Genomic DNA, 15,179 nt, shown 5'->3' with positions numbered 1-15,179 from the left:
GTTTCGGCTTATACATATAGTGTGACTTTCAGTTACGATTTACCTCCGGTCCGGTGGTTTGGAAGGCAATAAATAAACTTAAAGACAAACGAACAGTAAAATAGTAATAAAAAAAAAACTCTGTATACTTTCCACAGCTTTTATTCGGAAAATGTCTGACGTCGTACATGCAATACCTGCACTATTACTAAAAAAAAAAAAAATTACATAATATGTATATACCTAGTTTTTATTAGCTAAGACCGTTTATTATATTACTATCATTCTACAAAGGCGTCGATATATGTAAGGCGCAACTAAAAATCCAGGCTGTTGTTTAAATTGCGAGCACATAAAAATAAAATGCTTGAAGTATTACAACAGTTTGCACATAAATGTATATACATAATACATATACATATTATATCAAATAATAACAATGAAAAATGAAAGTCTTCATGGTCGACTCAGAAACGGTTTAATTGTGTGCGGCAAAAAGATTCAATATACTTTTAGCTCATACTTTCGGTTATCCTTTCAAAGTGTAATTTCAAACAGCACACTCAAGAATGTCTCCGAGTTTAGCGCGGCCGACAAAGTTGGACTGTGTACAAACATATAGACAATCTAAATTAATCCCACGGTAAATTGGTTTATTTATTTTAAAATTCGTTGTACTGTCTACAGTGTAGGCACGAAAACTTTTATATGTTCAAACTTGTGTAATGTGGAATGAAAAAAATTCGGAACCTAAACTTTTAAAAACTATCCGTCTCCATTTGTGTGTCAAAAAATGTTTTCGAAACAGCATAACACGTTTTTGTTTAAATAATTTAATAGTGTAAAAGTTAGAATAAAGAGAAAGAATAGCCAGCAAAGCGGGAAAGGGTGCATAGCATGGAGTTGGAGCGGTCACGAGACTTTTTAAGTAGTACCTGACTAAAAGTGATAAAATAAATCTTAAAAAAAGTTATCATGTTTATACTTAAAAAAACACTCCATCATAAAAACAAATCATTATAAATAATAATCAGCTCCGCATCGAAGCTAAAAGAAAGCTTAATATATTATACTAACCTATTGATGGTAAAAATATAAAATACAAATGTAAAACACTATAGTTTAATGAAGAAAAATGTTGAACTATTGGAATTTTTTCTTGATTTTGAAGTGGGTGAACTTTTTTGTTTGGTGACTTCATTAATGTACATTTGTAAGATTTATGATTTATAGAATTTAGTATTTAATATGAAGAAATCGATCTAGTCGTTAAAATTGTATGGTGGATTCAGAGTCTAGACACAAATAAAATTCTTAATTTATAAAACAATAATTATCTCCTTAGCTACACATTAAAATATTTAGGACACTAACTAATAAAATTACAGATCAGATCAGAGTTTTTTTTCATTATTTCAAAACAAAATCATTTGGCTATTTAATTGTAAATTGGTTTCTATTTTTATATTATTCGATTGAATGATAACACTGCGTTTATGTGAAATGTTAAATTGAAATCCACTTTTACAGTGGTAGCCAATATAAATTTATTTCAATTGCAGTGTACACTGTCAGCAACTAAACTGGATTAGATGTTGATATAGGAAATTTGTTATTTATTACATCAAAGACTTCACCGCGCTTTGTAAACAAAATAAAGGGCTTTTTATACCTTGAACAAACTGTAATATTTGTTATTGGCTGAAAGAATTTTAATATCAAAAGACCAATAAAGTTTTAAAGACGGTTTTTATAGCGGGTTTATAGGAAAACGATCTTTCCTCATCACAGGTAAAGAGCGGTCGTGTTTGAGAGTCGTGTGGGGCCGCACAGCATATTATAGCGTTGCGGCACCCTTGTAATTTGTGGGGTCGGATTTCGAGCTAATTTGAACCTTTTCCGGAAGTGTGGTAGGTTGGAGGTAGGAGAGAAATCTTTTAAGTAACTGTAATTTATCGTCTTCCGGCGAAATGGCAATTTACACACGTACGGCAGCCGATCAATCAGTGTGTTGATGCCCGTGCAGTGCTAGAACAAGGGGGCAAAGTGCATTATTAATTGAATTGAAAGTACACCTAGATATACAAACGTTGAACAACGAAATGTCTTCGGTAAAATTCGATGTCTCTCGCCGAAGTATTTGTTTTATTATTTATAATTTTTTCAATACCAAAAAGAACAGACATTTTTATTTGTTCAGGACAAATTACAACTAATACACTAAACGCCAATAGAAGCAAATAGATTAATAGGTACTAGATTATAATTATAAATGGAAAAGCATCCATATATTATACAATAAGACTATATTTGTTAGTGTTATTAAACATTAATGAGTATTGACAACAAAAAGAAAAACGAAACATAAAAAGTTCTCTTTTACCAAGGTGACAATTTAGTAAATCTATTGTGAATACTGCCCTCGTGAGGTGTCCCGCGCAAAGCAAAATGTGGTTCATCAGTGTAAATGTTTCTACTGCTATAGTTTAATCGAGACATTAAATAAAAAATTAAACACTGACGAGTAGAATACCGCACTTAATTCTACGTTGAGATAGCCTAGAGATCTCTCAGCTCATAAATTATATTAAACAAAGTTTAAGTAAATATTTAAAGTTGACGCAAACCTAAATGTTAAAAAAAGACCTAGGGTAACTTAAAATAGTAATTAATCGGGTTTTATTGTCATTCATACTAACAGTAACTAAGCACAAAGAAAAAAGATAAACAAAAAACTGTTCAGACTCATTGTTTGCGTTTTTTGTTGGCTTTTATTTCTTCTGCGCTTGTTCTTTGAAGTACTCATGTTTTGTTCTTTGTTCAAAGAAGCAAAAAATTAAAATCCATAGCTAGTCTACGTCATATTAATTGGGTTTGAACTGAATTACAAAAGAAAACCATGATCAAATAAAACTTCATCCGCAAACAACTCAAAAGAAAATTAATTAAGTTGCATAACTTTTCGGTAAACTTTTACCAACAATAATAAGTTCTACTAATTTTATAGGTACCGTTCAGTTAATGCCCGTAGGCGGTCAATATACCACTTATATAATATATATTATACACAGCAAACACTGTATTGCTTAAATGGCGATTAAGTTATAACATATATTTTAAGACTTACTATTAGAGAAACAAACAAAAAAAAACATCAGCACTGTGAGTATAAGAAGTATTTTTGTATTAATTACTTTAATTATTTTATTAATTATTTAATCAACAATAATATTAAATAACGGCCATTTGTGATAATTATATTTTGCTCACTTAACATTTGAGTATAATAATAATAATATAATATAAAGCTACAAAAGAAAAAAGAAATTTAAATACAAATAATATATCTCTAATGAATTGTAATTTACACAAAAACAAACAACTCCTTAATACATTTTAATGCATAATACTAACAGGGACTTACTACTCATACAGCAAAACAAAAATGTATGATTTTATAAATTGTTAATTGACTAAAAATAATGTATTTTAAAAATTTTTAGGATTTTCTAGATTTGATACTAACTTGTTTTTTGGAATATTAATTAGATACTTTAATTATTGGGATAGTTCGATAAAAATCCAAAGATACTACAGATGAGTTCACTGTGAGAAAAAACAAACATATCAATATTATTACAAGATATTTATTTTGTATATTTATATAATGTGTATATAATTTTATATTTTATTGCATATCATTCGGGATGTTTCTATCGTGTTCTTACCATGCATATACCGAAGGGCACTGCTTTTGTTTTCAGTCGATTACCCTTCTTCGAGTCTTTTATGATGAGGAAAAAATTATAAAGGACATTTTTGTAATGCGCGTTACGAAACTCAAAAATAAAACTAGATATCTGTTTAATAATAATAAGAGTAAGAATTGCATTAGTATTTTTGTAATAATTCTTACGCCCAGAAAAACTCAAGAGTTTGGTACAAGAGCGAGGGAGTAATTTAGGGAAAGTGTTTAATATTTGTGTATTAGACCCAAGTATAATATACATTTTATAGCTCTAATCTAAATCACCCGTAAACTAGATTTTTTTGACAGATACATTTATAATAAATAAATAATTATGAATTTTTGGAATTTGTTATGAAAATATTAATATTTATAGTTTTCGGACATTTGATCATTTTCCATTAATAAAATATAAACTACCTGTTAGAAATGTTGAGTATTAGCTAATCGAGTTAGTTTTTTTATACTATGTATTATTCTGTGCCGAACGACAAGACTGCCAGTGAATTGCATATACAAGACGCCGTCAATAAAACTAAAGAATCCAAAGACACTAAGATAGCTCGTCCCCTCTACCAGCATGGTCTCCAAACGAACCAGCGTACTTTTTGAGATTTTTTACTTCCTCGACTGATATTATCTTAAATTATTTGGTGAAAACGAATACTTTTTTTTTTTAATAGAAAAATATACAATCTATCTGTAGGTACAGTTAAAAATTAGTACAATAAGCATATAGTATAGAAAGATATATAAGTCGAATAAATAACGACAAATAAACTTAAATATTCCTTATACTCTAATTCTTGAAACAAATAAACATGATTTATTAAAAAATTATCAAGGATCAATTAAAACAGTGTAATGAATAATTGTATTATCATTTTATTAATTGATGAAATTATTATTAAAAATTGTTTTTGTATACATTGAAACTTTGAAGTGTTTTATCTTTAAAAAAAAACAACAATTTTTACATTATCATTATTTCAAGATTCTACTCTGTTAAATTATTTTGCATGTTTTATCAGAAACCAGAATACTTAATAAACCAATAATTAAGATTGATTAAGATTTAAGCATAATGAAGAGTCAGAATAGTTCAAGTTACAAATTCTCCAAGACGACTAGTTAGAAATCGAATAATACTAAGATTGACAAACGCTCCCTTTTTTTTTAATGCTTTTAGGGCCAGCTATTGTATGGTTGATCCCCCATTTAGAAAACAGTCGTAATTGGGAACCGTAATGGAAACAAATCTTAAAACTAAATTGCAAATAATTGTAGGGAAATAATATATTTAAAACATTCTCAACGCTATCGTTTGCACTTATGTAAAAATGCAATAACTGATGAAATGCCATTATTAGACACCCGCGCACACTCGCATATTGACACTGCAGTTTGGTTTAAATGAACCGTCAGAATAGTAGGCACAATACCTATATTATATGGCTATACTATTATTATGGCGATGATGGTAGTGGAAAAAAGCAAAAACACTGCGTTACCCTTAGCGGTAACAACAAGTAAGCGACACGAAATGTAACAAGAATAAGATACAAGGTAAAAAAAAAAAAAAACAATACAAACGAAAATTCCTACTCTGGCGACCATAATAAAACCTGTAGTTTTATGTTAATACCGACGACAAAATGGAGGTTTTCTCGCAAAACTTTGACGATCATTGTACGACCATGAGGTTTTACGGCGGTCTGTGGGGAAATGCGGCGAGTCCTTTACGATATGACCCCGTGTGCCAGGGCACATATTGAGCCCCGAGGACACTTTCGTTTCAATCTGCCACGTCCCATTACTAACGGTCCGGTTTGTGCTTTTAAGACGATCGTAATTGAAAAAGTATCAGCCGAAGAGAGAGAAAAAACACTAACGTCAAATACACCCACAAACACAAATCCTACATGCCGTTGCTTTTGTAATAATAGAAATGATAAAAAAAAAAAGAAACTAATTCTGTGTTACCTAAGGTGAGATTGAAAATAACACATGTGCTTTTATATTAAACGGTTCGGCCTTGACTTCAACAGAGCGGTATTGTTATGCAATATATTGGTATAATATGTATGTACAATTTTGACGGCGCTAAAAGCAAGTATATTGATTTTAAGAATTTCGCGTTACGTTCTCATGTTTTCTTTGGTGTCTGCGACGTACAGAAGCCGAGTTAATGCCGAGCAAATATTCGAGATGAAAACCACCATTAGTTCAAGTTATTCATTAAACTGATTTCATTTATAAAGTCTAGAAAAAATTAACTTATTTGGTCTTTTACATCTCAAATTTCTCGATAGTTTTGGGATAATTGTAGATAATTTTCTAATAGAAAAAACAATTAAATAATAATTGTAATTTAATCATTGATTAACCAAGACATTAAATGTATTATATTATGATTAAGTTGTACATATAAAAAAAAACACCTATTATTTAAAATCTGATAAAGAGATAACATTTTGGCAGTTATATTTTGTATTTTGACAACGTTAAAGTTTTTAACGTTCGCTCGCATTTTTCCCTTAGTTTTTTAAGATTATGATAATAATATGTATTTTGTGATCGGTTTTTAAACCCTATTATGCCATTGGCGTTTAATGTATAAAGTTTTTACGCCTTGTAAATATAACCGCTCGTACAGTAAACAAAAGTATAGTTTACAGACTCAGTGCAAGTACGTAAACGTTTTTGTTGATTTTATTTTTATATGTATACCTGTACTGACATACACGTGTATACTTTTACTTTGACAGTTGACTCGATAATAATTAAATGTTGAACATAATATTTATATATATATATAAATGTATATATATGAGTATATATTGTGTATATGTGCCTGAACTGAACAGTTTTAATTACATTTGGAAGAAAAAAACACAAAGCACTAGTGCCATATTGTTTTTTATCCTTTTTCCACTGGGTATATCTGGATTGTCCGTTCGTGTTTCATGTTGATTTGGAAACATAATATACAAATGCATGCGTTTTTGTACTTTAAAAAAACCTCAGTGCTTTAATACGTTTTTGCTGCAGGTGCTGTTGCTGCATGTCACAGATATCGTCGGGTCGCGTTCAATGCGCATAACATAATAACATGGTCGAGTTTATTATAATATTAAATAACAACAATAAGTGAGAGGGTAGGGGTGGGGGTAAGCTTTCGAACGGATCTTTTAAAATATGCAGACGGCGATGGTAAAATAATAAAAAAAAATGCGAAAAAAATTCAGGATGGCGATCGAAACCCTTTACTCGGTTTTTTTAATACCGAATCCACCAGCCTTTAGCATGATCCAGGTGGAACGAACGAGCGTCGAGGTATACATATAGCTGGCATGATTAAAAATTTAATTATAAATCTGAGTCACGCGTCGCTATGATAACAGGCTTAGGAATTGTATGCAATGCAAAAGCACTGAATAAAAAAAAACAAGCAAATGCAACATAATATTGTATATTAAAAAGATTACACAAACAACGCGACCCACAGTGGCATATTTAAATTTTTAAAAAAAAGGTTAAAATTAAATTTATATTTTATGCAATCTATTCATGATACTTAAAGTATTACATGCCAAGAAATAATAAACTATAATAGAACTGATCAATACAATTATTGATCCCATAAAAAAAACAAATACTATTATGTTTTCCCATACATTTATTTGTAACAAAAAAATACCATTATTTTATTCTTCAACCATTTAAGTCATCATTAAATTAACTATTTGCCTGTATGGTTATTTCACCGTTGATCGTTACTAAAAGTTATTATCCGTGTTTACTTTTTTAGTCATGACTAATTTTAACTTTTGTTTATTATTCAATTTTTCATTTTTATACTTTAAAAAGATGCAAGTAGTGTTAAAAATGAATTAGTACAGATAAGTAATCAAAATTTCACTTATATCTATGAGTCATCTATCTATGAGAAAATAATTATTTTAGCTAAAAGTGTTTAACAAAGTGAAATTGTAGATAATCAAACTAGTTTATATATTTCTATCTTTTAACCTAAATAAAAATTGTTCAACACTGATAGTGTATAATATGGGAAAAACTACCCCACTGTTTTCCTGTAACGCGAGAATGGCTTATTCTTTTAATTAAATTCTTTAACTTATTATAGTTGAGAATAATGACCGTTTTTTATTGACAAGTTTTATATTTAACAATATAATATAGAGTTTTTTTTTTGAAAATCCTGCCTAGCCCATATGTGGCTTGTCTCCCGTACAACGATAAATCATCAAACGCGGTGCCCGAAGCACAGACGGACACACGTTGGATGAATAACTTCCGGCCAACGCCCTTCTGCACGGGACGCGCTCATCGGCTGACTTTTTTTTACCTAACAAGCTAACCCCTGTTTATATTAAACGGTTCGGATAATAATGAATTATTATAAGCGACATGACCGCATATGGAATGAAGCATGTTTTTTTCCCTATAAAGATTTCTATATTTTAAACACTAACATTTGTATATCAAATCAATTCATTTAACCCAAACAATCATATTTAAAACAATCTATAAATATTAAAATAATATAATTATCACTAGAATATTCTAGACAATTGAAATTTAGAAAATTTGTAAAAGTAGTGCCCCTAAACCAGATGTGGACTTCCAAAGCTAAATTTTGACATTGGAGTTAATCTGTCACAGAAGTTTTGGTGGGTTTAATGGGTCGTACAGAGATCGAGTGGCCGAAGTAGATCCTAGAGTCTAGGTTAGCAAATTTATGCTCCGTCAATTTCAACGGTTTGCTTCGTTTGATTTTGATTTTTGTTATTTATTTTTTTTAATTGAATGGTATTCAGTTAAATAATAATACCAAATCGTATAAGTATTACTAGAAATTGAAAAAACATGTTGGCGGTTATCCTATCAACACATATTTATTATTTTCACCGTTATTTGAATATTTGTACTATTTGAGTTAAACTTATGTAGCGAGACTTGACGACTTACGATGTCTCGCTTTTCTTTTATTCTTGAAAACAATGTCTTATGAAGATAAACTGTGTGACCGAGTTTTATAGAATACTTTCTAAAAGTAGATTCAAACTAGTGTCCATGTGACGTACTTTTGGTGCAGTCTACACTTGATTGTTATATAATATGAATATGATAGTTTGTGTACCGAGTTAGCTTCCATGTAGAAACAGTATTTGTTAAAACTTTTCCCTCACAATCTATCTGAACTCTTCTCCATATTGTGATAAACAACGCATTTGATTATGGCGTTAATGCAAAAGTTTGCAGTGATTAGTTACCTAATTATGTTTAAATGTTAGATATATCTTTTATTTATTTATTGTGCCGGCATATGCTAATGTGTGAAATGAATTTACATTGTGCGCAAGTACTATTTGCACTTGACCGGGTTTTTTTAAATGAAATGTATCCAACGAAGACATTTGCTGATTATGCTTGACAAAAAACTTACAAGTACAGTTTTATTTTGTAGAAATGAAATTCTATGCCGTCCGATGGCTCTACTTTTGTTCATAAATAAGTCACTCCAATGATCATTCCATGTAATATATTTTTGTGTTTTATTGTATACACACATATTTTTTATTTAACTTTTAAAAACAGATTTTAAAGGTATAGTTTTGTCATCCGCCTCGAACATTGGCCATTGAATAAAACTAAAGTGCTAATTTATTTTTTAGGGCCTTGTAGGATTAAGAAATTTAATATAATGTTTCTTTTTACTTTGTTTCCAGTTTTGCGACTGTATAGTTGTTTTCACTCCACAACAAAGTAGATTATTAATTATAAATAGATTAAGTTCTTACTAAAGTACATTTCGTTTTATTGTACTCCGCGCTGTCATAACTCAAAGCCCGAAGGAATATTTTAACTTATAATTGGCAGTTTAATTTTATATTTATTTTCTGCATTTCACGCACCTCATTTTCCTTTTCGTGGATTTGTATATTTTTTTCTTCTACACTCGCTGCTTTATATAGTTAATTAATTCCGTTTTTATTAAAACAAAATTAGTGTTCCAATTTGATAGCTTTTCTTAATATATCAGTTGATATTTATTCCATAATAGAATGACTGAGAAAATGCAGTGTCCACATGTTCAATATAGATATAGTTTAAAAATTATTAGAATAAAAATTCTATAGACTAACATAGATAAGTACACTGTATGCATTACACTATGATGTGTGTGTGTGCAATGTATTATATAGTATTGTATACCACCTGCTATATCATTATAATGTGGTGTAAGTTATGTGTAGGGGCACAGGTTCAATAAGTTTCCGACGTATGTCTCGATCACGTGCAGCGTATGTCATTTACGTTAAACTTCCTCTAATTAAAGCCCCGATACCTAAACACTTTGTTATTATATTATGCCATTTAAATTTTAACTCACTCCTGTAGACACTTGCTGTAAAATATTGAAACAAAGAGCAAACGGTAAATGCTATTTGGCGTGCTTACACAATAAACGATTGCTATATAATCACAAAGCACTATCGTATCATTTCCTCGATATTGATCGAGGAACTGTGGTTTCTAATGGTTGATATCGATTCCGCCGCAAGTGTTAATCGTATATATTCTCTGTCGGAATACGCCATTATAGTTTGCAAGTTGGAAAATTAAATATCAAAAAAAAAAGGTCGAAAAACCTACACCTATTCGATTAACACAATGTTTCTCTTAGGGCGTACCAAACCAGGTTATACCTTGCCCATCATCCCAGCATAAGCGGACATTTTTTTTTATGGGAGGGAGGGTTTGGGTTTTTAATAACCTTATAACTTAACTTAAAATTACCTAGTGTTACATTTATTTTTATTTAAACAAATGTAAGCGTTTTGAAAAGCGCTAATTTTAAGTTTTAAGTTTTTTAGTATCTTAAACCCATCCCCCGTGCATCTCGGTACGATAAAAAGTGTACTTGGCGCCACAAATGGAATTATTAAAAATATATGAGTCACTATAGCGAGCTCGAAGCAGCGAGGCGCTATTATAAGCGTACCGACACGGCAACGAGTTTTACTTAGGTTTTGATTAAAATACATATACAAATGGAGAGACGTCTGTTGGGAATACACACCGTGAACTTTACATTTATTTTGATCATACACAACAAGTGCAGGCAGTATGCATAGACACTTGGCTTAGGGACGGAGAGGCATCGGTCCTGTCGGCGTAGGCAAAAAAAAAATAAAAAACGCCAAAGGCTGAGAGCAAACGCTTCCGATGGTATTCTTTTGGTTTTTATTTGCTCGCGCAGAGTGTATATAGTCATTTCCACTACCATCAGCGGTAGTGTTTTTTTTTTTTTGCCCGTATATAACAATATGCAGTTTTATTTGTTTTTTATGACGTTTGTTCATACCTATTCGTATGTACATATACGATTCGACTTCGTTTGCGCAGGGGCAACAAAATATTACCCTGTAACGAGAATTCAAAAAAGGCTTCCCCTCTTCCTCCACGGACTGCGGTCGAGGCATTCATATAATATATTATTGCCCCGTGGAACATACTATAACAACCGAAAACCGTGAATTAGCACCGCTGATATTACACGGTCAAATTATATCAAACGGTTAAATCGCGTTCTTAGGTAGCGAACAACAGAGACACATAAATCATCACGATTATAAAGCGAGCACGTTTGACCAAACATGTTGCGAACAATACAAATAAAATAAGTTTAATCGCAGTTCCACAAAAGCGGTGGAACCGTCGAATTAATTGTAATACATTTAATCGGTTATAAATATTGCCAAAGGACAAAAAAGTGCAATATTTTTTTGTATACCGCGTTTATTATATTTTTGATTTTAATGAACTATAGTTTGAAAATATTATATTTAATTAATCAAGCTATAAGTCAGATAACAGATTCAGTTTACTCTGAAGTTCATTTATTTTAAACTATCCTCAGTGGATAAAATCATTGATAAACATTAGATTCTTATCTAGTACTTGCTGATGCGCGATTGATTTTTTTAAGTTATCATTAACACAATACCACGTTTTTTCTTGTAACAGTTGATGACAAAAAGTACATATTGTGTATAACCATAGCATAAAATTATATAGTATAACCTCAAATATTAAATCTCGATAATTTAAAAAATAATTAAACACTATATTCTAAGATAAAACCAAACCATTCTAAATTCGATATGGTCCTTACAACTTGTTATGTTACAACATCCAATGAATGTGCTAGCCTCATCAATGATTGGCTTTATTGTACAATATTTACCTTCGACTTAAGTCTCAAGTAAGGTGATGAAAGTTAAAACTGTGTTATTATTTTTTAAATCGTCCTTTGTACAATACAATGTACAAATACAAGAACACGGCAGTCTTTTACGGCATTATCATGGCACTATGTCGAAACTGTTCTTTGAAAAAAAAAAAACTTTACTCGTGTAAAAGCCCCCTCTCCGACACGATATAAATAGCAACAAAAGACCCTTTCGTCGTCCGATTTTCTTTTGTTGCGTTTACACGCAAAACGACTATAGAGTAGTTTGAAAATACTAGAATGACACTATGCTGTGTGTAAAGAATAAAGATGAAAAAAACCGAAACAGACTGAAAAGACGTGTCCCTCTACCGAAACCTTTTAGGTTACGTGCAGAATAACCTATACATATTGTATGGGCTAAGATAGGTGAGCAGATGACAAAGAGGAAAATATGATGAGATTTACCTGTGTTTTCCCGGTGTTATTGTTAACTTTGACCATCGCGATCTTTAGTAGTCATGGTGATATCGATTCGTCTTATAGGCTCCCACGCATAAGCATGCACGCGCTTCTCAATAAAAACCGCCTGTTCATCTAGCGTTGACGCGCACCTGTGCTAAAGGGCGGGTTGATAATATTTTATACTTAGTATTTATTTTTGTTCTATAAATTTTTGTATGTTTTTTTTCCAGATCGCCAAGCGTCTGCTACCATGTCCCCGGGATTCGCGACCACCGGTTTTTCGTTTTTACCGTATCCCGTCGTCGGTGCTGGACACGACGGATGCGTCTGCATGCTGTACCGACAACGGTAATTATAACTGTCGTGAGTTGGATTAACGGCAGCAAACGACGCGGTGCACGTGATGCGAGGGTCCGTTGTTTTGGCGTTGTTGCTCGCCTGCCGACCGGAGTCCACGGGATCGTTCAGTTACCGTAAGTACACCACCCGGACTTTTACCCAAGTTTTCGAGTTAGAATGATTTCGCTAAGCCACAGGTATTCCACGTTGACTTCGACCGGCCAACTCAACACTTTAGAATTGGACGAAACTTCTCGTTTGCTTACCGATAATATTACTAATTAAACTTATCTACGTCTTAGCAATACTGCTACGGAAGCACAATCTGGATTGTGCGAGTGTGTCGATGTAAAGTCATGCTAAAGATTGATTGACTTTAGATTCATTATAATGAAAATTAGAATTTAATAAAATCCATTAGGGCTGCATACCGTGTTCAATGTAATATAAATTTAAAATAAAGCCCTTTTTCATTTGTCTTTTTTCAAATTATCTTTGTGCTGGTTTGTCACCGTACATTTTTTCAAAATACATTAAAATTTAACTATATTTCGAGCGTATAACAATTGATTATTTAATACTTTCTAACAACATATTTCTTGTTACGACAATGTACAGAACTCGTTGCACTGGACAGAGTTTATTGCGCTACTATTCATGGATAGGAACGAGATAATAATATAAGTAATCTCAAATTACAAGGTAAATCAATTAAAATAGGCTTACTAAGTTCATAGAATCGATCAATGACGCATAAAACAAGTATTAAGTAACAGACGAGACATCAAAATTAATTTTTACATCGAACTTAACTAACAATTTTAAATTTTTTATTCAAAATAACAGCGTGGGGCTTTTGTTTGAAGGCTTTAAGTATTTATTTTCTACATTTCATAGGAAAACACTATAGTACACAATTTTAGAAGCTTTATTACAAACGTAACACTTATAGAAATACATTTGTTCGATTATAATAAAAACAAATATAAACTGCACAATTTTATAAAGCTTGGCAAAAGGAAAAGCTTCTGAAAGTTCAGTGCCTTAAATATTAAAACTACGATGCTATTGAAATGGTAACGGGAATGAGTGCATAATTTCGCTTTCATAGTATATCGCTATATTTTCATTCAAACAGCCCCTCTCACAAATGATTACAAACTAAAGTCAAAGACGTGGTCTGCAAACAAGGTAGAACAGAAGAATTACATTGCGTAGTTTGAACACATATATATTTATACACTATCTGTGTAAACCGGAAATATGATGGTTTCAACATCATCTGACAACTTTTGTTCAGTGAACTGACAATGAGATGACAAAAATCGATAAGTTTGTTATGTGTATTGTTAATATACCAACAAAAGGTAAACCTTCCTATCGACATTTATGTCGGTCAGAAACGAAAAAGCGTAGGCAAGATTGTGACCTAAAATTTGCTATAATTTTGGCATTTACCGTTGTATGCATAATGTTATTTGATAAGTCTCAACGTGTGCAATATATCATGATGTTTTCTCGTACATTCGCTTTGACCTGCTAAGTGAATTTTTTTGCGCTAAATAAAATTCTGTATAATACAGCATTTGGTTAGGCGAATTTGTCAGGTGCCACTAGAATGGCGTTTTCTCTGGAACAGAATGCATAATAAAAAGGTGCTATAGAAATGCATTCAATGACATGTTTTGTATGCACTCGAGACGTGTCGGCCCTGTCGCCAACTGCATTTCCGCTTGAAATGCACTGGTGAGATTGGCAACAAAATGCGTTTAAAGCTACGAGCGTGGAGAGTAAGAAAAATATTATTGTATAAAACCCCGCCTTATATCGATTGCCTATTTTACCGTTTTCTCTGAATTTGACAGCAACACCGCCGTCTGTTCATATATTTGCAGCTCTTGTCGAATTCAATAGTTCCCACCTCCCTGTGCTGCTATACAGACCTTTCAGTAGCTACATTTCGTTTTGGTTGTTCTTTTTTTTTCATACACTAACGTTGGGCAGACTTTGAAGGGTGTTTGAAAAATTACTCACAGCAAGTGTTCTTTCTCGCGCTTTTCGCAAACCCGTCGAATCAGTCGTATTCTTTACTCCATTTATTTCTATTTTGACTAAATCGTCAAGACTTTGCAATAGGTCGTTCTTAACCGAGTTTATAGAAAATTCTGTTGAACTTAAAACGCTTTGACTTTGAATTTAACACATGTGGCGCATAGCTGGGCAGTTGCTTTGCATTGATGTAAGTTCACTAATTGAAAATTTGAGTGAATAAAAAAATGCCGTCAATAGACAATATATGCTTAGAATTATTTTTAATTTACACAAGTGCGTAAATTATTTTGCATAGCGGTGGGTTAGGTTAGGTTAGGCATATAAAATAACGTTTAA

The 15,179-nt window shown here is 31.7% G+C and overlaps 1 protein-coding gene across 2 annotated transcripts in view; it reads left to right on the top strand.

Annotated features, from left to right (window-relative positions):
• LOC126836248 (discoidin domain-containing receptor 2) overlaps positions 1-15,179 on the top strand; it is a 162,359-nt gene that overhangs the window by 37,627 nt on the left and 109,553 nt on the right. For both annotated transcript variants that reach the window (XM_050569489.1, XM_050569488.1), the window contains one exon: positions 12,683-12,925. In XM_050569489.1, the coding sequence (XP_050425446.1) occupies positions 12,856-12,925 (70 nt within the window). In that variant the 5' untranslated portion in view covers positions 12,683-12,855. The remainder of the gene's footprint in view (positions 1-12,682; positions 12,926-15,179) is intronic.

This window comes from Adelges cooleyi, unplaced genomic scaffold (genome assembly GCF_023614345.1).
Source record: "Adelges cooleyi isolate 19-005CV unplaced genomic scaffold, UGA_ACOO_1.1 ACOO_flye_CR_arks_rails_tigmint_CR_PRNA_23, whole genome shotgun sequence".
Taxonomy (NCBI): Eukaryota; Metazoa; Arthropoda; class Insecta; order Hemiptera; family Adelgidae; genus Adelges; species Adelges cooleyi.
Note: the sequence above shows the minus strand (reverse complement) of the source record. Positions and strands in the feature narration are given on the sequence as shown.